Here is a 26,427-nt window from a genome sequence, read left to right on the forward strand (position 1 = left end):
CTCGGGAAAATTAAAAGCCCTAAGAAGGTTATCATGAAAGCAACCCGTCTATGTTCGTCCCACTTTCGACGGTTACTTTTGCTGCACAACTTGTTTTCTGGCTTGTCGAATCCTCCTATGTGGCCATATCTTTGGTATATGAAGCTCAGAGTGCAAAAACCTTTTGCCAAATCAGGGTTATGGATTGTTCTGACTATCTTTAACGAGTCCAGAAACCGGTGCACTGCTACAGCTCTTGGAGCAACCAGGTATTATGCCTCAACGGAACCTCAGTACTGCTGATGTACCCTGCTATTTCTTCTAAAGTTGGGGTGAGTTCAAAGTCCGAGAAATGGAAGACATTGTGCGCAGGATCCCAGTAAGGGACAAGGGCTCTTATAATATCTCCTCGAGGCCTGATATCCCACAAACTCGTGAGACCTTTCAAATGTTTCTTGATTTCGTCATGCCCTTCTTTGCCTAAATCACTCCACCATAGCCGCAACTGGAGGGGAATTTTATTCATGATTGAAAAAGGTTCATTCTGAATCGTGCTCATTCTGCACATTTATTAATATGATTAAACAAAAGAAAATTTATTTGACTCAAAATGATTTGATTATTTTCTAAAAAAACAGATCTTCCGAACACGACCTTTCAGCACTTCAGGGACGAAGATTTTAAGGTTGTGCGAGTAAAAAAAATGACAGAAGTGGCCATTTATACAAAGTCAGCCTTCCGGCGTTCCTTTTGGGGGCATTCGGCTTTTGATAAAAAACGTCATCACCCGACTTTGTGACAGAAAATTAAAATTTTGACATATATTTTTTGATTTTTTACAAAATGGGAGGTTGGACCCGAAGAGGGTTGCCTACGTATCTCACGTCCTGTGAGAATCAAACCGGCGCAGACATAAACTAAACTTGTAAACAGGACTCACTTCTTTTCCTTTTTTTTAAATTAAACTAAAAAACAAAACATTTTTATTTTATTTTTTTCAAAATTTTGGCAGGGTTTTGATACTTTTTGGACTTTTGGCTTTATTTTTCTAAAAAATAGTTATCTCCCTACACTGCTATTTTTCTCTTTTTTCATAATTTTTCTTAAAAATTGATGATTTCAGAAGCTGGTCAGCACGCAGATCTGAAGCAAATGAATATGCAAATCAAACAGGATGCAGCAGGATGGTCTTTTTCTATTTCAGGTTGCTAGTCCTAGACGGACCCAACCCCTGTGTTGAGTCCCCTAAGTCAAATGCAACGTGATGCAAATAAGCGTTCCTACTAGGGATCCGGCATGAAGTCACGTTATTCTATGTTCAAAACCTGGGTCGGTGTTCTAGACAGTGTACCCGAGCGGACAACTCGAGCTGAGGAAGGAGCTCCTTTCCGGGAACCAAAAGGCCAGTCGGCTTAGAAACTTTCCGAGCCTCTTTTATTCAGGGTATGACACTAACAGAATAGGGAGTCTTAACCAGTAAGCACATCCCCGGAGGTAAGAAGAGAAGGTTTCAGCACAGTTTATATGTACAGTTCAAATAATATCAAAGCAGTAAAAAGCATCATTTTGCACATTTAGGCCAAAACATGTAATAAGATCAGATAATAAATAAAGACAAATATAACAATTCATCTAAGCTCGAATTTCTAACCCTGAACCAGTGGTTCTGGGTAATTTTCCCCAGCAGAGTCGTCAGAGCTGTCACACCTCCTTTTTCCGCCCCCGCAAGGGGCGTAGGAGTTTTTTCCAATTAAAGGACAATCAAAACGGGATTTGTTTATTTATTTCAGAGTCGCCACTTGGGAGATTTAAGGTGTCCCAAGTCACCAATTTTAATCCCGAATTGAGGAAAAGAATGACTCCATATTACAATCTGCGTACTAGAAATCCGGATAAGGAATTCTGTTAACCCGGGAGAAGGTGTTAGGCATTCCTGAGTTCCGTGGTTCTAGCACGGTCGCTCAACTGTCATATTTGGCATGATTATCTGATTTAATACATGTTGAACCTATGTGCAAAATTTAACTTTTAACCGCTTTTATCATTATTCTTATTATTATTTTATACAAGAATTGCAACGTCGTGAAAATGCATTTCGAACCACGTCACAACCAGTGTACACGTGATTTGTTGACGCATTTTGACTCCGTCAAGATCGGAATTTGGGTTACATAAATGCACACCCATATTTAAGAAAATAACCTTATTAAATATGCGCCAAAAGACTACGCGTTATTATACTTTTGGGTAGGACCGTGAAATTTACTAAAACGGCCCATCCCGGGATCTAAGTATTTTTTTAAAAAAATAAATAAATAAATAAATGAGATTGGAGAATCCTGCAAATTTTTTATATTGTTTACATCTATTTATTTTTAGCGAAATCCTTCCTTATTTTATGAATATCCTTTAATGACTACATTTTATTATTGCTAAGTTTTTTTATAATTATAAAATCAATCTCTACGTACTTAAAATAACATATTAGATACTAGTTTAAAACAAATATTAATGGAAAGTAATATTACTAAAATTATAATTATAAATACAACATGGAATTGTCAAATAATTTTTTTTTGAAAAAGCAAAACTAATTATCCCATAGTCGGATTGAAAATCATATTGTTAGATGACTTGAGCTATTGAAATTAATTATTTACAAATAATGAAAATTAGAAATAATTTTGATTACTAAACCGTATTTCTACAAATTAAATAATTTAACCTTGATTATCCTTGTTTTAATTCAAATTATGTCCTAATACTTGATTCGCAAAATTAATTCCTGTTTTAACTGAATTTAGCTACATGATTTCGATTAACTTAACGTTGGCGATACTAAAACCCTTATGAATAAGGAACTTAATCAATTTTGCCAAACTGATTTAATAAAGCCATTTTTTACATTATCTTCTTCTATTTTTATTATTTGACAGTTTAATCAGTAATGAACATGCTTAATTTATATACTACCTAATAATCAGGTTAAAGCAAAACATTATTTAATACATCGCTACAATATGCCTAATTATGCAAACGACGGCGATTTACAGAATAATAATACATGAAATGACCTAAATACAATTAAAAAAAACTAAATTAGAAATTTAACATTCCATTCTTCATTTCAGCTTACAAAATGCCAAAATTACAGTTGTGTACCTGATATTGCCAATATAAGAAGAAGAAAGTCAGCCACGTAGTACGTAACACAGCAACAACAATAATAACCAGCAATCCAGTCAACAGAAATCCCAGTGACAGTTTTGAAAATCAAAATAAAATCCAGAAACACTGACAACAAACAACGGACAGAAACCAAGGGAATTTTCAGATTTGAAAGGCTAATTAATGTTTAACCCTTAATTTCTAAACCCGTATATCAGAATATTTATCAGGTGTGTACTACTCTCTCTTCTAATTTCCAGCTCTTTTTATTTGTATTTTTTTCTTTTCTTTTTCTTTCTTGAAAGTTTTAATATTTTTCGGATTTTTTCTTTCTCTCTTAAATATTCAGCTTTTTTTCTTTCTCCTTCTCTATCTGTCCGTCCTCTAAAATCTGATCAAGCCTCCTATATATATCACATCTCCAAACCCTTTAATTAATTAATAAAATACCCATTTTCTCTTACCAAACCCATTATCTTCCCACTCATCCCCATTTTAATCCCACTAAATTAAACAAATATATCAACCCCACCCCATTACATCTTGTCCCCCATGCTTATCATAAACAATTACCATAATCCTCTCCACTACATTATGTTTTGTCCCCCATTAAATTAAACAATTATATCAAACCCCACCCCATTACATTTTGTCCCCCATGCTTAATTACTTTAATATTATCTTAATTTTAATGGAAAGAACATTCAAAATAAATAATTATTAAGAAATTAAATTCCAAAAATACCCCTCTGCCCTTAGTGAAATTACCAAACTACCCCTGAACGTACTGCAAATTACCAAACTACCCCCATCAGCTATAAACACTTCACTTAATCAATTTCAACCAAAATATAGCAAATATGACCAATTTCTAACAATGTTCAAACAACAAATCAAATGAACATGATTTCTGAACCAATTCAACAACAATATCACATGAACACAAATCGAACAAACAAAGAACAACTAAAATTTTGATTGAACAATATTTTTAGCAACAAACAAACCTACTTTCAGATTCAACAACAACAACAACAAACAAGTATATTCAGATTTCTAAATTCAATAATCATTTGAACTTAAAATCAACTCTAACAACATTACAACCAACAATTCCTATATTAAACTTAAACAAGATTATGAGACAAACTCAAGAAATAATCATAAATGATGAACAATAAACAAGAAAAATCAAACTTATACTAATTTCGGATTCAAGAACAATCAAACAAAGTATGAACATAAATGAAAAGATTCAACAACAATAACAAGCAAGTTTTATTCAAATTCGAATTAAACTTGTATTAAGCTTAAACAAAACAAATAAACTTATTCAAATCACTAAACTTCAAATAATCAATTGATCTTTTAAAATTAAATCCAACAAAATTATAACAAAGATACATGATTCCAAAAAAATTAAAAACCAAAACATAACTTCTCATTAAATCACTCAATTAAAAACGAACTTCAAACAAAGATGAACATGAATTAAATCTATTTTTAAACAACAAAACATGACGGATTCACATGATTAAACCAACATACTCCCCGACTACAACTAAATTCTTTTTAGACAAATAACAAGATCGAACAAGAACCAATTATGAGCTTAAACTTGAATCTAACAATATTAACAATTTCTGAAAAATACATAAAATACATGAAACAAATTGAAGAAATAATTAATTAAATTTCAATTTGAATCTAACAAATATTAAACTAACAATTTCACATGAACAACTGAAAAATTAACAAAACAATGAACATGAACAAAACAAAAATCAAACATCTACCGATTTTAGATTCGAGAAATATCAAAACGAAATACGGACAAAAATAAAACTCAAAATCTACTAACCGGATCGAAACGACGAACAACGACTAACCAACAACGACCTTGGACTATGTAGGGACTGTTTTGATGACCCCCAACCAAAACTCGAACAGAAAACTCGACGTACCGGACCTCGACTCAACCAAAGTCCCTCGAACTTTGACGAAGAAGATGAAGCAACAGTAGAAGCAGAAACGTGAAGCAGACGCAGCTGACCATGGCGAAGAAGCAGCAACTCGGAGGAGTTGGAGAAGATAATCGAAGCAGCGGCAGCATCAACAATGGAGGAAAAAGAAACAGCAGCAGCGGCGAAGGATCAGAAATAGCAGCATGGTTCGTTTGTGTTGTTCCGGCGTGGCTGGGGGTCGTTCGGAGGTGACGATCGACGTGAAGACGTCGAAGAAGAAGATGACACAATGGTAAGGGGGTCGTCTTATGGCTGGACGTAGAGGGGTCGTCTGGCAGAGTGGTCGATAGTTGTTGTTTGGTCGACGGGTTGGACGCGATGACGAGGTGGGGAAGGGTGGAAGCCATGGCAGCCTGAGCTCAAGCTTGAGCTCGACGAAGAAGACGCGAGGAGTCGTTTGGGCGTGAGAATGGAGGGTAAAGGGCAGCCATGGTTAGAGCTTGGTGAAGCTTGGAGAAGAAGAAGATAGGGAGGGGGGGCGGATGGCTTAGCCCTTTTTTAGGGTTTTCTTTTGTTTGTTTTGTAAAAATGTAAGATAATAGGAATGTTGGGTCTTTTGGTTATGGACCGGGTCGACCCGGTTTAAAATGGACCGGGTCATGGGGAAGGTTGGGCAATTTTTTGGGCCTTTGGCTTACAATTGAAGAAGTGGCCCAATCCGATTTTTCTTTGTATTTTTTGCTCTCTTTTCTTCTTTTATTTTTCTAAAACTAAATTATAAAAATACTTAAATTATTATTAAGAACTAAATTAAGTTATAAAAGTGCAAATTAACTCCCAATAACAATTAACGCACAATTAAGTAATAATTAAGCATAAAATTGTATATTTGGACATTAAATGCTAAAAATGCAAACGATGCCTATTTTTGTAATTTTTAATTTTTGTAAAACAAATTTAATTACTAACAATTGTAGAATTAAATCCTACATGCAAAATGCGACATATTTTTGTATTTTTATTAATTTAACAAATAAACATGCACAGACAAAATACAAATAATTATTCAAAAATATCACAATATTGTACACCAAGGAAAATCATTTTATTTTTGAATTTTTTGGGAGTAATTCTCATATAGGGCAAAAATCACGTGCTAACACCTATCCCCAAAACTGAAATAACCATGCACATCATCATAACCCCTAGCTAGCCTTAGCCCCAATATGGCCATTGAAATCCCCTCCAATGGAAAACTTCTCAGTGTGCGGGATACTACGCACAACCTCATCCAAATCCTCCCAGAATTGCCTCTTGACCTGCTGGTCCAAGCCTACTCGAAGGGTGTAAGCACTATCACGTTTACAATAAACCCACCAACTACAAGTTTAATACTCATCAACCTATCGTTTACCGTCTTGACCTCGACTACTATCTCCCTGAGGTCCCTATCTACTAAAATTCTTACCCCGCTTTGCTCCCAGCGCCTCCCGAGTACCACAATTTAAACACGTCTACATCTCGTGCCTTAGTACTCTTCCACCTAGTCTCCTGGACACATGCAATGTTGATCTTCCTCTTTTGGACAATCTTAGCTAGCTCTATAGACTTTCCCGTCAATGTCTCTATGTTCCAGGACCCAACTCTCAACCTAGAGGCACCCTTTTAAAAGTTAAAAGTTGCAAATAAAAATAAAAATATATAATATTACTTAACCCCAATTAAGTAGTAAAATGAAAAAGAATCATGATCACGGAGAAATATTAAAGACCTCATTTAGTACATAAAAGTTATACCTTCTCTAACGATTTAATTTTTTATATGTGATAATCATGCAATGCCTTGACCAGATGCTACATAAGAAATAACCTATCTGCCTTCTTAAGGTACGAGTAAGGTATACATACATATTATTCTCTCCAGACTCCACTTGTAATATTACACTTAATTTTTTTATTGTTGTTGATAATCATACAATGCAACATATTATTAGGTCATAAGTTAAAGTTTTCTCTTTTTCAAAAGTAATTTACACGTGTTTAACTCATTAACATAAAACTAGTCTTACACTAGGTGAGCATATTGAATAAAATTAGGTAAAAAATAAGTTAAACTCTAACTCATTAAAATAAGTTAAAGTTTACTCTTTTTCAAAAGTAATTGACACGTGTTTAACTCATTAACATAAAACTAGTCTTACACTAGGTGAGAATATTGAATAAAATTAGATAAAAAATCGTATGCATTCTCTCACAACTTCAATTTTTGAAAGAGATGATGAAACATTAAAATATAAAAATAATAACACCTATTTTGTAGGTTAGGCGTAAATTTTCTCTTTCTTGAGTATCTATATATTGTTAATGTGCATAACCTACCAAAAATTTACTAACCTTCAAAATTAAGGGCTAATCTATTTGATGATCTTCCTGTCTTTTACCATTGACGTGTAATGTTTAAACACCATTAGTAGCATAGTAGTATTTTCTAAGGCTGTATTGTGGGCCCAGCCCAGCCCGTGACCGCTAGCAAACGAGCCAAGCGGGCCGTTTCAAACGGTCCTAAAAGCCCACTGTAGGCCGGTCCTCCCAAAATTCGCGAGCCCGGGACCGGCAGGTGGGCCTGGGCCGGTTCAATCGGGCCCAACGACTATTTTTCAAAAAAAAAAAATTTAAAAAAGGCCAACGGTTAGAAGTTTAAAAACTAGCCGTTGGCCTGCCATTTTAGCCGTTTGGCTTTTTAAAAAATAGCCATTTGGCCCCCAAACTTTGTTTTAACTTCAAACCTTTTATAATTACACCTTTTCCCTATTCTCAACTATAAATACCCCCTCATTCTTTCATTTTTACTCACAAAATCATCAATCTCTCTCATTTCTCAAACTCAAATTGAAGTATTCAAGTCTTCACTCATCTCTCATTTCTCAAACTCAAATTCTTAATTCAAGTTAAATCATGCCCGGTGATTCTAGATTGCACCTATTTATTTTAGAACACTTTATGTGGTAGAAGAAAATGAAGAAGTTTACATTATAAAGTGCAAGAACTGTGGTCGAATCTACACTCGTCGTCCAAAGGAGGACACAGGCTATTTAAGGAGGCATATAAAGAGTTGTCTTGCGCGTTCTCCAGACATTCGTATTTAAGATATTAAGTTGATTTGAGACAATTTGTGTTATTTTAAAATTATTAGACGTATTATGCTTAGTGTTTTAGTTTGTTAGATTAATTTGAAGTATTATGTTGAAGGCATTGAACTTTAATTTGAAGTATTAAATGTAAACTTTAATTTGCAGTTTTGATACCGAGTTCATCTTAATATATATATATATATATATATATATAGCTAATGTATACAATCTTATATAAGGCAATATACTATATACGACAATATACTAACTACTAAGTGTATAGTATATAAGCTATATTCAAATTTCGATATAACATTAGCTCTCTCTCTCTCTCTCTATATATATATATATATATATATAAATTATATAATTTAACACAAATTGTCTCAAATCAACTTAAAAACATAAATTGTGTGTTGTCTTGTCGGTCTGAACAACTGACCGACTGCGGAAAAGCTGTTTCGTTTCAGAAAAAATGAATATGTATAGGTGGTGGTGGACTACTTTTTGTGTGTTGTCATGTCGGTCTGAAAAGCTGACCGACTGCAGAAAAGCTGTTTCGTTTCAGAAAAAGTGAATATATATAGGTGGTGGTGGAATACTTTTTGTGTGTTGTCTTGTCGGTCTGAAAAGCTGACCGACTGCAAAAAAACTGTTTCATTTCAGAAAAAGTGAATATGTATAGTGCGGTACAATACTACATTTTGTGTGTTGTCTTGTCTACAAATAACGGGCGCATTCTAGTTATTTTATGCGCTTAACAATAACCAATAGCAAATATTTCCATAAAAGCAAGGTTTTTCATTACGCTTTAACAAATGTCTGAACCCCTTTATGTGCCAAGGTGCGACTGCGGCAAAAAATGCATGATGCAAGACTGTTGGGATGATGGTGAAGCTGGACGCCGCTACTGGGCGTGTATGAACAAGTTTTATAGGGTTCCCGACGAACCTGTTTGCAGTTTTGAGGTATGGATTGATGAACGCTGTCAGCAGGAATACTACAAAGAAAAATTCCAGTATCTTCATTGTTTGTGTTAGAAGCAGTGGGAAAGAGAGTGACAATCCTAACGAGAAGTTGCAGAGTTGAAGGAGAAACTCAAAGAGGTGGAAGAAGAAAAAAATAAGCTGGAAGACAAATTTAAGTGGTTGGAGCAGAGAATACTAGACGGTTGTGACTAAACAATGACATGTACGTGTTGAGCCTAGTAGTATATCTTTATGTTTCCCGTGTCATGTGTTTTCATTAGTTGTACTGAATTTAAGTTATGCTAAGTTTCTATGTTTGTATTTGTGTTGTACTGTTAAATTAAAGAGGAAACGGGCCTTGACTATTATTTTTAAAAATTTTCTTTTATCTAAGACAATTTCTTGTAAATTATATAGCTTATATATATATATATATATATATATTATTATAGATATAGATAGTATATATAATACATACTATATATACTATATATATATATATATAATATATATATATATATAATTTACAAGAAATTGCTTTAGATAAAAAATTTCAAAAAAAAAAAATAACCCGGTACACTTAGACCCGTTTAGGCCCGGCCCATTTAGCCCAGGACCATGTGGGCCATTCCACTCTCCAGGACCGCTAAGCCCGGGACCGTTTGGCCTGGGACCGCCCGAGACCGGCCCGCCAGAGCCCGAGACCATTTGGCCCGTTTAACCCATTTAGGCCCGGGCCCGTCCCACAATACACCCTTAGTCTTTTCCCACCTTTGAGGTATAAAAGTTTTTGTTAAAAAAAAAAAACCATACCCCACGTCGCCCTCATCCAAAGGGAGAAATTCAAAAATAGCCAGATTTACAACTGGTCGTTCAAAAATAGTCGAGTTTTAAAGTAATCGAAATTTAGCCACTTTTCATGTAAAGATAAATCTGAGCGAAAACACTGTTCAAAACCCGGAAAATACTCCAGTATATTATACTGGAGTTCCAGCATAAGTATGCTTGAACTTTAGCATATTATACTAGAGTTCCAGGATAAGTATGCTGGAACTCCAGTATAATATGATGGAGTTCCAGCATAAGTACACTAGAACTCCAGCATAATATACTGGAGTTCCAGCAAGTATAATTGTCCAGTATAATATACTGGAGTCAACAAAATATACTGGTCCAGCATAATATGCTGGAGTTCATACACAGGTGCACCGAACTCCAGTATATTATGCTGGACCGGTCTCTGTTGCAGCAAAATAGTGACTATTTTTTATTGACTTCGTAAACGCTAACTATTTTTGAATGACCAGTCCAAAAATTGGCTATATCGTGCCATTTACTCATCCAAACGATAAAAAATGGGCACAGTATTCAAAAAAGCTAAAAGTGAAAACATTTTTTGTAATTGTTTTATTTGTAAATATTTTTCCAAATTGGACACGTTTAAAATTGGTACTCCAGTTAAGAATGTAAAAACGTGGGGCAAATTTAAATTTACCCGTGTCTTTTTGCACCGCATCTTGTGTATGTAGGCCTTCGTATTAGTGTCCTTTCTAAATTCAGCCTAAATAACTGGCAATACTCCATTGGCAACAACCGTATATTCTATTAAAATCACTCTTTATATTAACTTTCTGTTTTCCACTGAAATTCTTGAGTGTTAAACTCTTTCCGACAGTTTCCTGGTTTATCCCTCTGGTGATTCAAACATGGATACTGAATCAGGTAAATCCTTGGCTAATTTCTGTGAAATTTTCCACGTTAAATTATTCATTAGCCTCTCGAACTAGTTCGGTATTTGGAACTCAGTTGATCTAATTGATTAATTAGAGTTCTTTCTTGGTCTTGTTTTTGTTATTTTCTTTGTAATGTTCCTTTAGTTATTAGAATTCTGCAAGAAAAACACATGTACAAATTTCTGATGGATTTGGGTTTTTGTGTAGTGATTGAGTTCTTGGGTGACGTGCCATTGTTACAGAGGCTGCCCAGTTCTTCCCTCAGAAAAATTGCCCAACTCGTCAAGGTTAAACATTATGGTAATTTCATTCTTATTTTTCCTGAGTGTCCCATAAATTTAAACTTACTATTTCTTTAATTTTTTAATTCTGTCCTATATAGCTATGACCTTCAGAAGTTATCAGGAACTGAATTTTATGTTCGTTGTATTAACATAACAATGAAGGATTTAATATTTGATTAATCAGTGTGACACAGAGTGATAGTATCAGAGTTTCAGCTATAGTACTTCTCTACTAGGTTGCTCAATGTTTGGTAAAGTCTAATAAACTCTATTGTTATACTGGAAATATTCTACCTAAAATGAAATAAAAAAGGGCAGCCCGGTGCACTAAGTTACCGCTATGCGCGGGGTCCGGGGAAGGGCTGGACCACAAGCGTCTATTGTACGCAGCCTTACCCTGCATTTCTGCAAGAGGCTGTTTCCACGGCTTGAACCCGTCACCTCCTGGTCACATGGCAGCAACTTTACCAGTTACGCCAAGGCTCTCCTTCATTATAACTATAAAATGAAATAATTATAGTTTATAGTGGATTTATTTTCCTTATAACTATAACAAGACAATGAAGATTCATTATCTATCAATTTTTTGCTATTTTTGAAGAAAATCAATTTATAGCTATTTTATTTCTCTTTTTGGAGAGTTAACACATTTTAGCTCTTATTTCTACTTCTTGGAAGTGGAATGGTTGCTATTCCTCTAGGGGGTAACAGAAAGACTTGGGGCATTTGCTTCTGGTCATGTGGCCTATACCAGTTGGAGATCCATTTTTTCGGGTTGTCTTCTGGTCATATTGCTAGGCTGGAACAAGACATAAATATTGCAATTCAATAAGTCTGATAAAAGATATAAGATCATGTTTGACTCATCTCTTTTTTTTTTTTTTCAATTCATTTTGTGTTTTCATTGCAGATCGTGGAGATTATGTTATCCGCGAAGGGGAAGCTGGGGAGGGAGTTTACTTCATATGGGATGGAGAGGTATATCTGAGTGTTATTTTTGCTTTAGTTGTACTGGATATATATGAATATAAGTCATGAGATTGAACTTTTCTATTATTATGGTAATACTATTTCCAGGCTGAAGTCCGGGGTTTCAGCCAGGCTGATGATGAAAATCGTCCTGAATTCCAGCTGAAAAAACTTGATTATTTTGGTCATGGTGAGATGCACTTTCTCATCTTCATATATATTTTGTGTCTCTTGATTTTCTCTCAATCCCAACTTCCAAATTCGAGGAATTTTTAAATTGACTATCTTGCCCTGTTATGGCCGCTACTCAAGTGTAATAACTATTTGCTGTATAATATTTTATATGTCTCTTTAGAGTTCAGATTCAGTTACTATCCCTCTGCAGGTCTCCTTTTTGGCCTCTCTTAGTAGCACACTGATTTTCTAGCACTTTTAGACTTTCAATCTTAATGTTTGGTTAAATCAAAAGTGGTGGGTGATAACACGGTTCAGATGTTATGGCAGGTTTGGCGACATCTAGACAGCAAGCTGAGGTGATCGCATTGTCTAAGGTACTGTCTCTTTCCAACTATGCAACAGTTCTCTTTCCGTATTTACTTCATGATGTCCAAAGCATTCTGCATCTAATGTTGTAGTCATGTTAAACTTTCTCTTATGGCAGCTGACATGCTTTGTGCTGCCTCATGAGCATAATAATCTGCTCCAGCCCAAATCAATCTGGAACGCAGACAAAGAAAGAGATAAGTGCCCACTTGTGGAGCACATATTGCACTTGGATTCTATAGAAGTATGCTATTCATCATTGACCTCCCGTTCCTTTTATATGTTGGCCATGAACTTTCTGTATTCTTTCCTTTTTTCTATTTATTAAACTTATTTATCTATGCCAATTTATGTACCTAAGTTAGCCTCCTATGAGATGCTATGGCCTTTAACAAAATTTTGGAGTTTAATCTCCATCATTTTTCTGGCTTTGGAACCTGTATGCATGATTCTCAATGCTTAAGCTTTCTCTCCCCTTTCCTCCCCATCTAGAGATATGGGCTTGCACCTGTTAGCTGATGGTGTTAACTAGTGAGTAGTTCGGATTGTAAAGGCAAATGGGTTTCCCTGCATGTTAGAAAGTAGAGACTTAATTGACTTGTATCCAGAAGATACTGCTAATAAGTGGCTTTGAGTTCTTAACTACTTGGGGCTAACATAGGATCCTTCTTCTAACTACTAGGAAAAAACTACTAAGTTTCTTTTTATATTATTTTTCTAAAAAATAATTTTAATTCAAAAATAACTGCAGCACCAAGGAGGTAATGAGTGTATACAGAAAATCTCACAGGACTTGACTCCTTTATGTGGGCAAGGAGTCAATGAAGTCCAATGCAATTTATATATCATTTACAACATTTGGCCTCCTTCCAATAGTTTAAATTCTAAAGACATCTATAATACATAAGAAATATGTTTGACTTCCCCTTGAAGCATCAGTGATTTTTGCCTAACATATTGTTGGCGGTATCCAAGAAAGGAACTTCTTGGTGCATAGCTGGTGATATTGTTTCAATCTTTACTATTGCACATTGAAATCCTAGTCTCTTGTCTTTCTTTTGTGAGATCATGGTTCCATTTATTTCATATGCTTTCTTTAGCAAGCTCTGATAGATTTGTTAAAGGCTCGATTTGCTTAAGAAAGTAGATACTTGTTCTTATGAATGCTTGAATGTGTTTTTTGATAAAGCATGTTTGAATGTGTTATTCAAGATAATTTGGTAGATCAGGATAATTGCTAGTCTATCACCATGCACTTGCTGATTGTTTGCCTTCGGAACATTTCTTTTCTGAAGTTTGATGTTTCACTGTATTCCCAGTTCAGTGTGCCCATGCAAATGAGGAGTATTTGGGAATTCTAACAAAGTGTTTTGTTGAAGGTGAACATTTTCCAAGGTATAACTTTGCCAGATGCCCCCAAATTTGGGAAAGTGTTTGGAGGCCAGTTTCTTGGGCAGGTAAAATTGAAATGTTCTCTTTCTTCACCATGCCGTAGACCACCCACTTCTATTGGGGTTTAGCTTCAGAAGACTGAAGACCTCTTTGTGAATAATTATGCTTCATTCTCTATATTCTAATATGCAGGCATTGGCTGCAGCATCAAAAACTGTTGATTTTCTCAAAATTGTTCATAGTTTGCATGCCTATTTCCTTCTCGTTGGGGATTTTGACAGTAAGTAAATTCCCTTTATTCTTTGATACTTTAAGCACCTCTTTTCTCACCTTTCTAATGTTTAATGATGCATAACTGCTATGCTACATCTGAAATAAACAACCAATATATGCTAATACTCTTTTCTTTGTATTCCTTGGGAATCATTGCCAAAGCGCACAGCTGTATGATTTGATGAAACTTGTCCATATTTCTGCTTAAGATAATTCTCACATGCAGTCATTTCATTATGGGGTGTGGATGCAACAGTAATATTAAGTTTTTCAGTTTTCCATTGTTTAAGAGAACAGTCATATGACTTTCAATTAAGGATTCATCCTAATGTTGACGATTTCCCTCCCTATTAAGTTAGAGAAATTTAAGCTAACAATTCATCTAGTGTTGTTTTGGAGAATCAGATATTCTTCCCTATTTATTAGTGGATGTGCATGAAATATTTTATGTCTGCTCGTGTTGAGGTTCCAAGAGGTACAATGTTTGCGCAGTTACGGGTTTGCACAATGCGGAACTGAAAAGAGAGATTTGTCTATGTTAATAACCTTAACCTTTTTAAGTAAAAGATAAACGTATTACGACTTTCAGTTTGTCAGTATTCTTTAAAATTTGAACACCCTCAACATTTGGAGCAGAGGTTGGATTTAGACTACTGAAGAAAAGAATCAACTTGCAATGATAAAGCTCTTTAGTGCACTCAACAATTACATAAAGTTTCTTATCCAGTTAAGACTAATAGAATGCCTGAAGAGTGGAGGTGGAGTACAATGGTCCCGTTGTATAAAAACAAAGGTGATGTCCAGAGCTGTAACAACTATAGGGGCATCAAATTACTAAGTCATACCATGAAAGTTTGGGAGAGAGTGGTAGAAATGAGAGTGCGAAGGACGGTGTCTATTTCAGACAACCAGTTCGGGTTCATGCCGGGACGATCTACCACAGAAGCTATCCACCTTATTAGGAGGATGGTGGAACAGTACAGAGATAAGAAGAAGGATCTCCACATGGTGTTTATTGATCTGGAGAAAGCGTACGATAAGGTTCCTAGGAAGGTCTTATGGAGCTGCTTAGAGGATAAAGGGGTCCCGAGTAACTATATTAGGGTGATTAAAGACATGTATGATGGAGCTAAGACTCGGGTTAGGACAGTAGGAGGCGACTCTGAACACTTTCCAGTTATTACGGGGTTGCACCAAGGGTCTGCGCTCAGCCCATTCCTATTTGCCCTGGTGATGGATGCACTGACTCATCATATTCAAGGGGAGGTTCCATGGTGCATGCTATTTGCTGATGACATTATTCTAATTGACGAGACAAGAGGCGGCGTCAACGAGAGGCTAGAGATTTGGAGACATGCTCTTGAGTCTAAAGGTTTCAAGTTGAGTAGGACGAAGACGGAATACCTCGAGTGCAAATTTGGAGTTGAGCCGACGGAAGCGGGAGTTGAAGTGAGGCTTGACTCTCAAGTCATTCCCAAGAAAGGTAGTTTCAAGTACCTTGGATCGGTTATTCAGGGGATCGGGGAGATTGACGAGGATGTCACACACCGTATAGGGGTGGGGTGGATGAAGTGGAGGTTAGCGTCGGGAGTCTTGTGTGACAAGAAAGTGCCACCGTTACTAAAAGGAAAGTTTTATAGAGCAGTGGTTAGGCCTGCCATGTTGTATGGAACTGAATGTTGGCCGGTAAAGAACTCACACACCCAGAAGATGAAAGTAGCAGAGATGAGGATGTTGAGGTGGATGTGCGGGCATACAAGGATGGATAAGATTAGGAATGAAGATATTCGAGAGAAGGTGGGTGTGGCCCCCATGGAGGACAAGATGCGGGAAGTGAGACTCAGATGGTTCGGGCACATTCAGAGGAGGAGCACTGATGCACCGGTGAGGAGTGTGAGCGACTGGCTGTAGTGGGCACGCGGAGAGGTAGAGGGAGACCTAAGAAGTATTGGGGAGAGGTGATCAGACATGACATGGCACGACTTAGGATTACTGAGGACATGGCCCTTGATAGGGATTTATGGAGGTCGAGCATTAGGGTTGTAGGTTAGGGGAGAGTGTGAATATTTCTACAGCACAATAGAGGGAGACTATCCAGTTAGGAGTTAGACTAGAATGTCATTAGGCGTCTATTGATGCAGGGCTTTACCTTCTAGTTGTACTATACCAGCCATCTATTTCGTATTTTCGTTGTCGTATCCTGTATTTCATATTTCATATCTCTTATATATTGTTGCTGTTTTATTACGCATTTTTACGGTACTAATGTATCATCTCCTATTGCTTCTTTTGAGCCGAGGGTCTCCTGGAAACAGCCTCTCTACCCTTCGGGTAGGGGTAAGGTCTGCTTACATATTACCCTCCCCAGACCCCACTTGTGGGATTATACTGGGTCGTTGTTGTTGTTGTTGTTCTTATCCAGTTAAATCATTTAGCCGGTTTTCTTTTCCGTTCTCCACTTATATTGTGTGCTAAGGTGGATGTTAGAAACTAGAATGATTTCCCTGCACCCAACCCCCAAAGAGAAGCCAATGAAAGAGGATGAGAGGCCCAGTGTGGGGCCAGGAGAATGATAAACATCCAATCTGCAGGCATTAGGTATTTTTCAGAAGCTCCAAGTTCTGCTTATTTGTAGGATTTTACGCAATTTAAAATGAACCACCTTGCTAACTTTTCTTAGGATTGAAGGTGTTTTGGTGAAGGCTCGTATAATATGCTGTGATTCTTTTGCTGTGATCATACGCTCATTTCAAACAAACGTCTTCTGTTGCTAACTTGCTGCATGTGCTGTTCCTTAAGGAAGTCTTCGGATTTAAAGTCGTCAACTATTTATGAAATATGTTTTGTTTATTGAGGACAGTTTACTAATTTCATGGCTAGTTATTCTGGTCTTTCTCATGTGTGCCAGACTGAGGAGTTAGCTCAGTGGGGTAAACAGTATTTAATCCCAGTCAGAAGTATCTATATAGACCTCTTTTTTCGTTTGCCAATGTAAATCCAGTTGTCTAAAAACTTGTATCTTACCAGTCCCACACTTATGACTGTAGTTCCAATCATATATCAAGTTTACCGTGTACGTGATGGAAAGAGCTTTGCTACACGGAGGGTGGATGCGATTCAGAAAGGGAATGTCATATTCACATTGCTAGCTTCATTTCAGGTGATTTAGTTTATAACATTCATTTCATGTGATGATCAACCTTTCTTCAAATTGGTCTCATCTTAGGATACCCATTTTTATGGTTCGGTTTTGTAATTCAGCATAAATATATAACCTAATTAATATGATTGTATATAGCAAGATGATTACATTCATGTGAAGGCATGAACGTGCATGCTACGTAACAAGGATTTGTGGAAAAAAAAACAACCTGAAGAAAATGCATTCAGGAGAACTATCAGCTTAGAAAGCATGGTTGTGCGAGAATTCAACAAAACTTGGATTTCTGTTGCATCATTGTTCCTATTCGTCATCTGTGGATATCATGTTGGCATCACATGTAGACATTAATTTCTGACCTTCTAATCTCACATTATAACGAAGAAAGTTTCAAGAAAATTAGCAAGCTTCACTAGGGAAGACTATTGGATCAGCTCTTCAAATTTCAGTCATTTCTCAAATGCTTGTTCTGCTCATTTTGAAGTCCTACCATGGAATAACTATTCTAATTTCTTCTTGATTCAACTGCTGCCCCCACAAAAACCCCACACTTTACAATGATGAACGGGTACTTTGATGGATCACTTGTTTTGCCTGGAATATTGCAGTAACTTTCTGGTTAGGTGCAACTTTACGTGATGCACTTTTATGTTTTCATTACACCATTATTTTTGACTGGTTGTTATGTTTGTAATATTGTCTTTGAAACTGCATGTACTATTGGTAAAATAATGTGACAGAAAGATGAAGATGGATTTGATCACCAGCAAGCAGAAATGCCTGATGTGCCCGATCCAGAAACGGTAACGTGCTTATAGTTCTGTCATCTCTGCAACTTTGTTCGGAACCTCTTCTTCTTACACTTTTACTGAAACCGAATTACAGCTTTTATCAATGGAAGATTTGAGAGAAATGCGCAAGACTGATCCTCGACTTCCCAGGTCGGACTCTGCCTACTAAGTGCTGTTATGTCACTATAAAGTTTTAAGTATTTATTATAATTTGGTCTGCACGTATATTCTCTGGGAACTTCTTGTAATTTAGTGTGGTGGCTAGGCTTGCTTCGAGAAAACCATTTAAAATAATCTGGTGGAAGAGGAAGTAATTTACCAAATCGTATGGGATACATTACTGAATCTGAATGTATGCCTTTGGAAGTGTAGTTTTTCCAGCTTGAACCGTCTTATATCTCTTGAATACTTTGGCTTCAAAGCGGATGTTGCAGTACAAGTTTTTGGTTAGTCATGAATCTCATTACACATTTCTCATGGCAAGCCTGACTAAGCACATCTTCACTTTTAGAAGAAATGAAATAATCATGAGATTTCAGTTGGGGTTGCTTGGGTGGGTTCATTCTCAAATTGGAAGTGCTAAGGTTTAGTTAGAACTTGTGAGTCTGAAATTGAATGAAGACTGAGTACCAAATAATGAATGACTTGATGGATTAGAGCTGCTTCAGTTTAGATAGAAGAGAAAACTGCAGGAGAAAAGACCGGGGAAAAATCTGTCCAGATGTAAAGAAATGGAAATAGTGCAGAATTACTTGGAGCTGGAGGGAGATGAAGAAAGAGGTGTAGAAAAGATGTGGCTGTGTTGGATGAGAAGAGATGAGAAATAGGGCTGGGTACTAGCAGAGGAGGAAGAAGTGAAACTGGACTTGTGACAGAAGGAATAACAGGGAAAATGAGATTGAGATGACGAAAGAGGAGAATAGATGCTGCAGCATTGGGAGGAGCCCTCAAGTGGGATGATGGAGGGAGGAGAAGATATATGTAACACGGTTCAACACATTAAAACCATGAGATCCATACTATGTATCCATTAGTATAGATGCTGCAGTTTTGGATGAAAACAGATAAGAAAAAGGTACAGGTGAAGGAGAGAAGAAGTGAATTGGACAAGAGAAGGGAATAACAAGAGAGGGAGGAAATATCTGCAATATGGTTCCACAAATTTGTGCGCTGACATTGTTCATCTCATTCTTAAAGAGGTAGTTTAACTCCCATTTTGGAGGAAAATGCCCATTAGCTAAGGCCATTAATGCAAGGCTTCAAAGAATCAGCTCTTTCTACTGCTTTCAAAGATGTAAGCTAAATATAATGGAACACCTATAAATTTTTTCTTTGTAGATAGAAGCAGCTGACAGTGATGGACACGAAAAACTAATAATGTTCTATAGGAACTCTAAGATCCTTAAGTTTAGCAAGATGGTACCTCTTGCGACAACTACGTCCTAGTTACACTTTCCAATCCTTTTTGGCCTAATTCACTTTATGCTACTTCTACTCGGAATTTCATGCTTAGCACTTAGAAAAGAATCTTAACCAGAAAAGTTACTATAAAGGATAAAAAACCTGGAGAAAATCACAAAAATTAGACTACTAATACGCCTCAATCCCAAGCAATTTGGGTTCAGGTATAGAAACCTCACTGACCACGTCGCTCCATTTAATCTCATTTCAGTCAAAAAATAGACTACTTGGCAAAAATATCATTAGAGATGGATGCTTACTTATCCACAAAAAAAGAAACAAAAAGAAACATCATAAGAGAAGGCTGGAAAATGCAATATCTGCTTGCACAATTTAGCAATATGAGTAAGGATGCTGCTGGCAGTCTCTTGTTAATAGGAGCATCCTTCTGTGGTATCAGTCTGGCTCCCAGTCCAACCACCGAGCTATGACTTATTTAGCTGTTAAGATATGTAATTCAACTGCCTGATCTCATTCCATGTGAACAAAGGAACGCATTTGTTTTCTTTTGTTTTTTCGTAAGCAAACGGACTTTTTTTAGGGAATCGATTTGGGATTACTGTGAGAGCATTAGTTTTCTTTTTCTTGTTTTGATTGTTCCTTCAAAAGAAGGGGAACCTTCGCATAACTGGTAAAATTATTGCCATGTGACGTTCGAGCCGTGGAAACAGCCTCTTGCAGAAATGCACGGTAAGGCTGCGTACAATAGACCTTTGTGGTCCGGCCCTTCCCCCGACCCTGCGCATAACGGGAGCTTAGTGCACTGGGCTGCTTATTGTTCCTTCAAAAAGAAAACAGAACAGGTTGAAACTTGACTTTTTTTCCCTCTTTGAATTCAAATCGTTTTTTAGCTGCCATCTTATGGAAGGCACCATGAAGTGGTGGAAGTAACTGTTTAGGCCTTGGCATGAAAATAATTATCTTTTCTTTAGCAAGGTTTAATTGAGAATAGACATGTCGGTCTTGATCTTAGCACACTAACTTCAGCCTCAAATCATTTTTGACAACGGTAGATTTAATTAAATCGAGGAACAACATTTATCAGGATTCAGTGAGTTGCATATTTTCCTACTATGTCTTGAGATCTGAAAATTAGGAGCTGCATAAAGCTTTTTATTCAGTTTGCGGTTACTTATTTATGGGATCCTTGGTAGGTAATACTAACAGTGAGTTTTGACAGGACATACCGCAATAAGGTTGCTACTGCAAATTTTGTACCCTGGCCAATAGAAATAAGGTTTTGTGAACCTAATAATGCCACTAATCAGACCAAGTCTCCTCCAAGGTTAGTCATTGCTTTCAGCTATTAATTTCCCTTCTGATGGACTGTAATTAACTCAACTGGAGTACTTGACAGTTCATGTTAGCTTGTATTTACTATTTAGTAGTGTATCCTCTTCATGTTTGCATCATCTCTTTTCAATGTAATGCAGTTTGAGATATTGGTTCAGAGCAAAAGGAAAACTTTCAGATGACCAAGCATTACATAGGTAAGTGATTCCTCTTATCAGTTCTTTCATCTAATTAGCTGAGCTTGTAATGACAAGGAGTGAAGCAGGCAATTCAGCAGCCTCATCTTATGATTATGAACAATTATTTCCCACAAAATTATTGTTTTGAAAATTATTGCACAATCTATTTCCCACAAAATTATTATTCTGAAATTGTTCAAATAGAATATTCTTTTAACATATCTCAATTAGAGACTCTCATGAGTAGATTTGTTATTGTACTAGAATAGCTCTAGTTGTAAAATTAAAGAGTTCTAAAGGACACTTGAGGTACACAAACGAACATGAGTTTGTGTATCTGCACTTCTATGTAACCTCCCCCTTGGGATGGTGTATAGCTAATATCAGTTCAAAAATTATTTTTAGTTTTAGTTTAAAAAAAAATCAGTATTTCTTCCTTGTAGGTGCATATTTACCATAAAAGGGAACATTAAAAGAAATTAAAATCAGGAACATGTAATTTCTTAGCTACATAAGTTTCTACATCTGTGTGGAATGAGGCCATAATGCTGTCTGCATCTTTTTTATGCAATATTTATGTTGGTTGCAGATGTGTTGCAGCATTTGCATCGGATCTAATCTTTCTTACTGTCAGTCTGAATCCTCATCGGAAGAAGGATTTCAAGACAAGTTCTGTTAGTCTGGATCATTCGTGAGTTCCGTTAACTTTTGAACAACTTTTAGACCATTTGTATTTTATTTTATGTACCAGCTTTATATTTATGGGGAATATCTCAATGTTTGCCTAAGCGAGCTTATATGGATGCACTGATACATGCTGTTCTAAGCTTAATAAAGGTCTTCGGGAAATGGTTCCCAACTCCTAAACATCAGGCTTTCATGATTCCTTTTGGCCCCTCAAATGTCGAAGTCCAACTTTCCCTTTCACAGCTGGTTCTCCTTACCTCCCATTTCTGTTCTTTCTGATCACCTCGGCATGTCTAACCACCGAGAGAACTTTCATACCATCTTATCTCCTCTCACTTCTTTTATTTCTGCCTTTTCTCCTTTTTCTTTGGGTATGTCTGGTCTGGATTATAAAGCTGATTCTTATTTCTTATGTGAGAAACATGTAGTTATTACTAGTTAAAAGAGCGATAACCAGTCACATTTAATCAGAAAGTTCATTAAATCAGGTGAGAAAATCTAAACAAAGCAGCCGGCCATGAGTCCCTGAAACCCATTGCATCACCCTATGCATAAATGCACAAGTTTGTGAAGAATAAGAGAGCAGAAAAGTCAATTTGAATGTACATAGAAACAACAAATACAAGTTAATTGAGGTCGGCTATGAAATTTCTCTCCAACTATGTTGCTCTATTTAGACCCGTATCAGTCCAATATTTAAACATGTAGAGACGAATATCACTGTGAATATAAAGAAATAAAAATTTGAGCCTTGAACACAAAAACTAAATTGTCAAAGAAATTAAAGAGGAAAAAATAATTTACCAAGAACCAACTTTTGAAATTAACAAGATGCATGTCAAGAAACAGGTACCTTATCTAAAAAAGAAAAGGAAAAGGGTGCCATCATATCGACTATTTCATCTTTTACTAGAGCTAAATTGATCTAGAGATGTTAAAATTTGGCGGGGGTGTGAAAATAGTTAAAAAGATACAACTCTCACTTCTTTTAAGAATTCAATCCTGATTAGTAGTTTTAATTTAAAACAATATTATGGTGTTTTTGATATCACGCTTAACTATTATTTTATATTTTATTTTATTTTATTCATACCAGTATATAACACAACGTAAAGTCACATTAAAACTCCATCCCTAGTCAAATTGCATCACACATAATGGAATAGCACAGGGAATTAGTGAGAAGAATATGGTGGAAGGCATATTTATTTGTTTGTTTTTGAGAAGGGTGGAAAGCTTATTTATATTAAACTATAATACATATATGCGTCTATACATGCCTTCATCCATTGATTCCACAGCCATGAACTACGGTCTTTTGAAGCAATTGCTAGTGCCCTCTGATGGTTAGTGACATTTTACGGGGTGGGGAACCACATCCTATAGTCCTTGCAAACTTTTATTGAGCCCTGTCCTATCCTCATTTAAGGTTGCCCCTACCTAACACACCCATGGCTGAGTTTGATGGAATTTCCCATGACCTGCTAGTCAAAAACCAATAGTTGAAAATGGGGCATCCGTGATGTACTGTGGAGTTTGAAGTTCAAATTTGAGTTCAGGGTTGATATTCTTACTTGAATTGCGAGTGTCTTTCATCGGGTTTTTAACATGCAACTGTACTTATATTTTTACGTTTGTTTCCTTTTCCCAGGATGTGGTTCCACAGACCTTTTAGAGCTGATGATTGGATATTGTTTGTGGTAAGAAGGAAAAACTAAAGTACTTATGATGTTATTTAAGAATGGTCATCCCTCTACTAGTGGTTTCCATTACTTGCAGCTGGAGTTCTAACTGTTTATCATTTTATAGATCACCAGTCCTGCTGCTTATAATGCACGTGGCTTTGTGTCGGGCGAAATGTTTAATAGGAAGGGAGAGGTAAAGCGCTTGATCTGAAACGTGTCTTGCTTTTGTTAATGTACTTATTTTTAATGATTGTTGATTTCCAGCTTGTAGTGTCATTGACGCAAGAGGGCTTATTGAGACCGTTCAGAAAACCACCTTCTGTCCGACCAAAGCTCTAGTTCATACCAAGTTGAATGAGAAAAGAGGATAAGTTACTATAGGTTGATTAACAATTAAGCTGCAGAACTGCTCAAATAAGTCCGACAGAGGTTGCGATTGAAGACAACTGCTGGAGTTGTGGACGAGTCCAGACATGAGACATGGCTGTATCTATATGTTACTATACAAAACCATCCACCATGTCTCTATACCTCTCACCTCACCTTTATATATTACTGAACCCGCCAAAAGAGGCATTCATATTGATCAACCAACGATTATTAAAGTTGCAGTAATTTATTGTTTTTTTACAAGTCTCATAGAAGAAACTCTCGATGTATCTCAGGGTATATACTCTTCTGCATTCACCATTAGAAATAAAAGTGTGCAAATAATGCTTTGGTTTCAAAGAGCTTAGTTCATGCCATTGGTTAAATTTCGTTGGTTCACTCGTTTATTGACAATTTAGTGTCAAACAAGATTTGGAATTTATTGTCAACTTATATTTATTTACCTTTTTTAAGCCATAAAACGAGCTTTGTGTAGTGGGATCTAATTAATTTGGAATTGAGGTGATGTTGAATATTTTAAAGACAACACTAGATTGTTCGTTTTTATTTGGCATTATGTTTAACCCAACTGTTGGAAAACTAGGTAGGCGTTTGGACAAATCTGAGTTGAAGTTGAAAAAGAGTATAAAACTCCAAATAGCTTGTAGTACGAAGTTTATTTGGAAAAATATTGTAGGAATTCTATACACCTTGTTTGGATGGTTGTTACCATTGTATCGTATTGTATTGTTATTTTAAATACAATGTTTGTTTTGATTGTTACTTTAATTGTATTGTATCGTATCGTATCGTATCGTATCGTATTGTTACTTTAAATACAATGTTTGTTTTGATTGTTACTTTAATTGTATTGTATCATATCGTTATATCCATCGTTACATAACGACGAAATGTGTCACTTTATGTAACAACCGATTTGGTGTGGTCGCGTCGTTACCTTGTCTTTTTCTCTCAATCTCACCCTTTATTATTATTAAATTATTTTATTTTATCATTTACCCTACCTTTTTATATAGTAATTTTATCATGTATCATAATTTCTTTTTATAATATTGCAAGTTTATTCTTCATATTGCTGGTGCGTGATATCATGAAATGATGGCAAACAACACAATCTATCCAAACATTGTATTTATCAAACGATACAATACAATACAATACAGTACGATATGATATATTATGAAACAATGCGTAACAACCATCCAAACAAGCTGTAACTTGAAGTTGAATACTGAAAAAAAAAACAGAATTATTTGAAATAATTCATCTTCCAAGTATTGTGAAATAGAAATAGTTCATAATTTGTGGGTTGCAATTTGTGGTTTTCATTTCTTTAGCTATCATAATCTAAACACAAATATTTTTCAAAAGAAGTGTCTCAATACTAATCCAAACGCACCCCCCACCCCAAAACCCAAAATTACTTTTCAAAAATACTTTTTAAGAACTAATTTTCGGTAGCTTATTTACTCCAAGAATAATCTAATGGAGTGGGGCAAAATATAAAATTAACTTGGCCGACCGAAATTAATCGCATTTGCTAGCAAAAAAGTGTATAAAATATGTATTATTGATCACGCCCAACTATGCCTTATAAAAAGGACAATGCGGTCGTTGCAAATATAATCCGGTTTACAAGTCCGGAGTCGAATCCCACAGAGAACTAAGGCTTAGCTACAGCTGTTCACTATCACCAAGAAGACAAGCTTGAACAGTTCCTAACTTATAGATATTTAGATTCTTGTGTTTAACTAATTGATTAACAAATTAAAATAATAAATTAACAACTAAAGATACTAAGAGTTAGAGACAAGATTAAGGAGGTCTAGAGTTATGATTTCCCCAATTGTCGGAATCCTTCCCGCTATGTCTTCTATAATTTCGCCTAAGTATTCTCTACCGATCATGAGCACTCTTATTACCGTAAATCTCTCCCGAGTAATCACGACAATTTACTAGACGCACTCTCCCGAGCTACGCTAGCTGGCTTTTGATACAGCTCACTTCAGATCGCACCCAAGGCTTCGTTATCCCTAATCCCGCCTTTAAACCCTCGGTTATTGATCCCTCATATACTCTGGGAGTGGTGTTGTTCAACAATTACCTAAATATGCACTCTCTCCCGAGTTATGCATACTAAATAGGCACAGCTAATTGAGAGCTCTTCAATTAACTACAATAAGAACGTAGTTGAACAAATAGAGATTATACTACGGCTCAATTATATAAAAACATAACAAGAATTTATCCTACAAAAGGTTCTATCAAAACTCTAGATAACAAATTAGCTATTCATAATAGTATGTAAAACTACAATACTAAAAGTCATAACCAACAATGAAAAATAGGAAGAGGAAAGAAAAAACTTGTAGAAGAAT

General features: G+C 36.0%; 1 protein-coding gene across 1 annotated transcript; it reads left to right on the top strand.

Annotated features, from left to right (window-relative positions):
• The first annotated feature begins 10,785 nt into the window (after positions 1-10,785).
• LOC104243361 (acyl-CoA hydrolase 2) lies at positions 10,786-24,388 on the top strand. Its single transcript, XM_009798540.2, has 17 exons — positions 10,786-10,931; positions 11,150-11,242; positions 12,137-12,204; positions 12,304-12,385; positions 12,700-12,746; positions 12,857-12,982; positions 14,118-14,195; positions 14,323-14,410; positions 17,451-17,563; positions 18,304-18,366; positions 18,449-18,504; positions 20,996-21,100; positions 21,249-21,305; positions 21,877-21,978; positions 23,626-23,674; positions 23,784-23,852; positions 23,924-24,388. Exons 1-17 carry the CDS (start codon positions 10,916-10,918, stop codon positions 23,996-23,998), a joined length of 1,287 nt encoding a protein of 428 aa, XP_009796842.1. The 5' UTR covers positions 10,786-10,915; the 3' UTR covers positions 23,999-24,388.
• The last annotated feature ends 2,039 nt before the right edge of the window (positions 24,389-26,427 follow it).

This window comes from Nicotiana sylvestris, chromosome 1 (genome assembly GCF_000393655.2).
Source record: "Nicotiana sylvestris chromosome 1, ASM39365v2, whole genome shotgun sequence".
Taxonomy (NCBI): domain Eukaryota; kingdom Viridiplantae; phylum Streptophyta; class Magnoliopsida; order Solanales; family Solanaceae; genus Nicotiana; species Nicotiana sylvestris.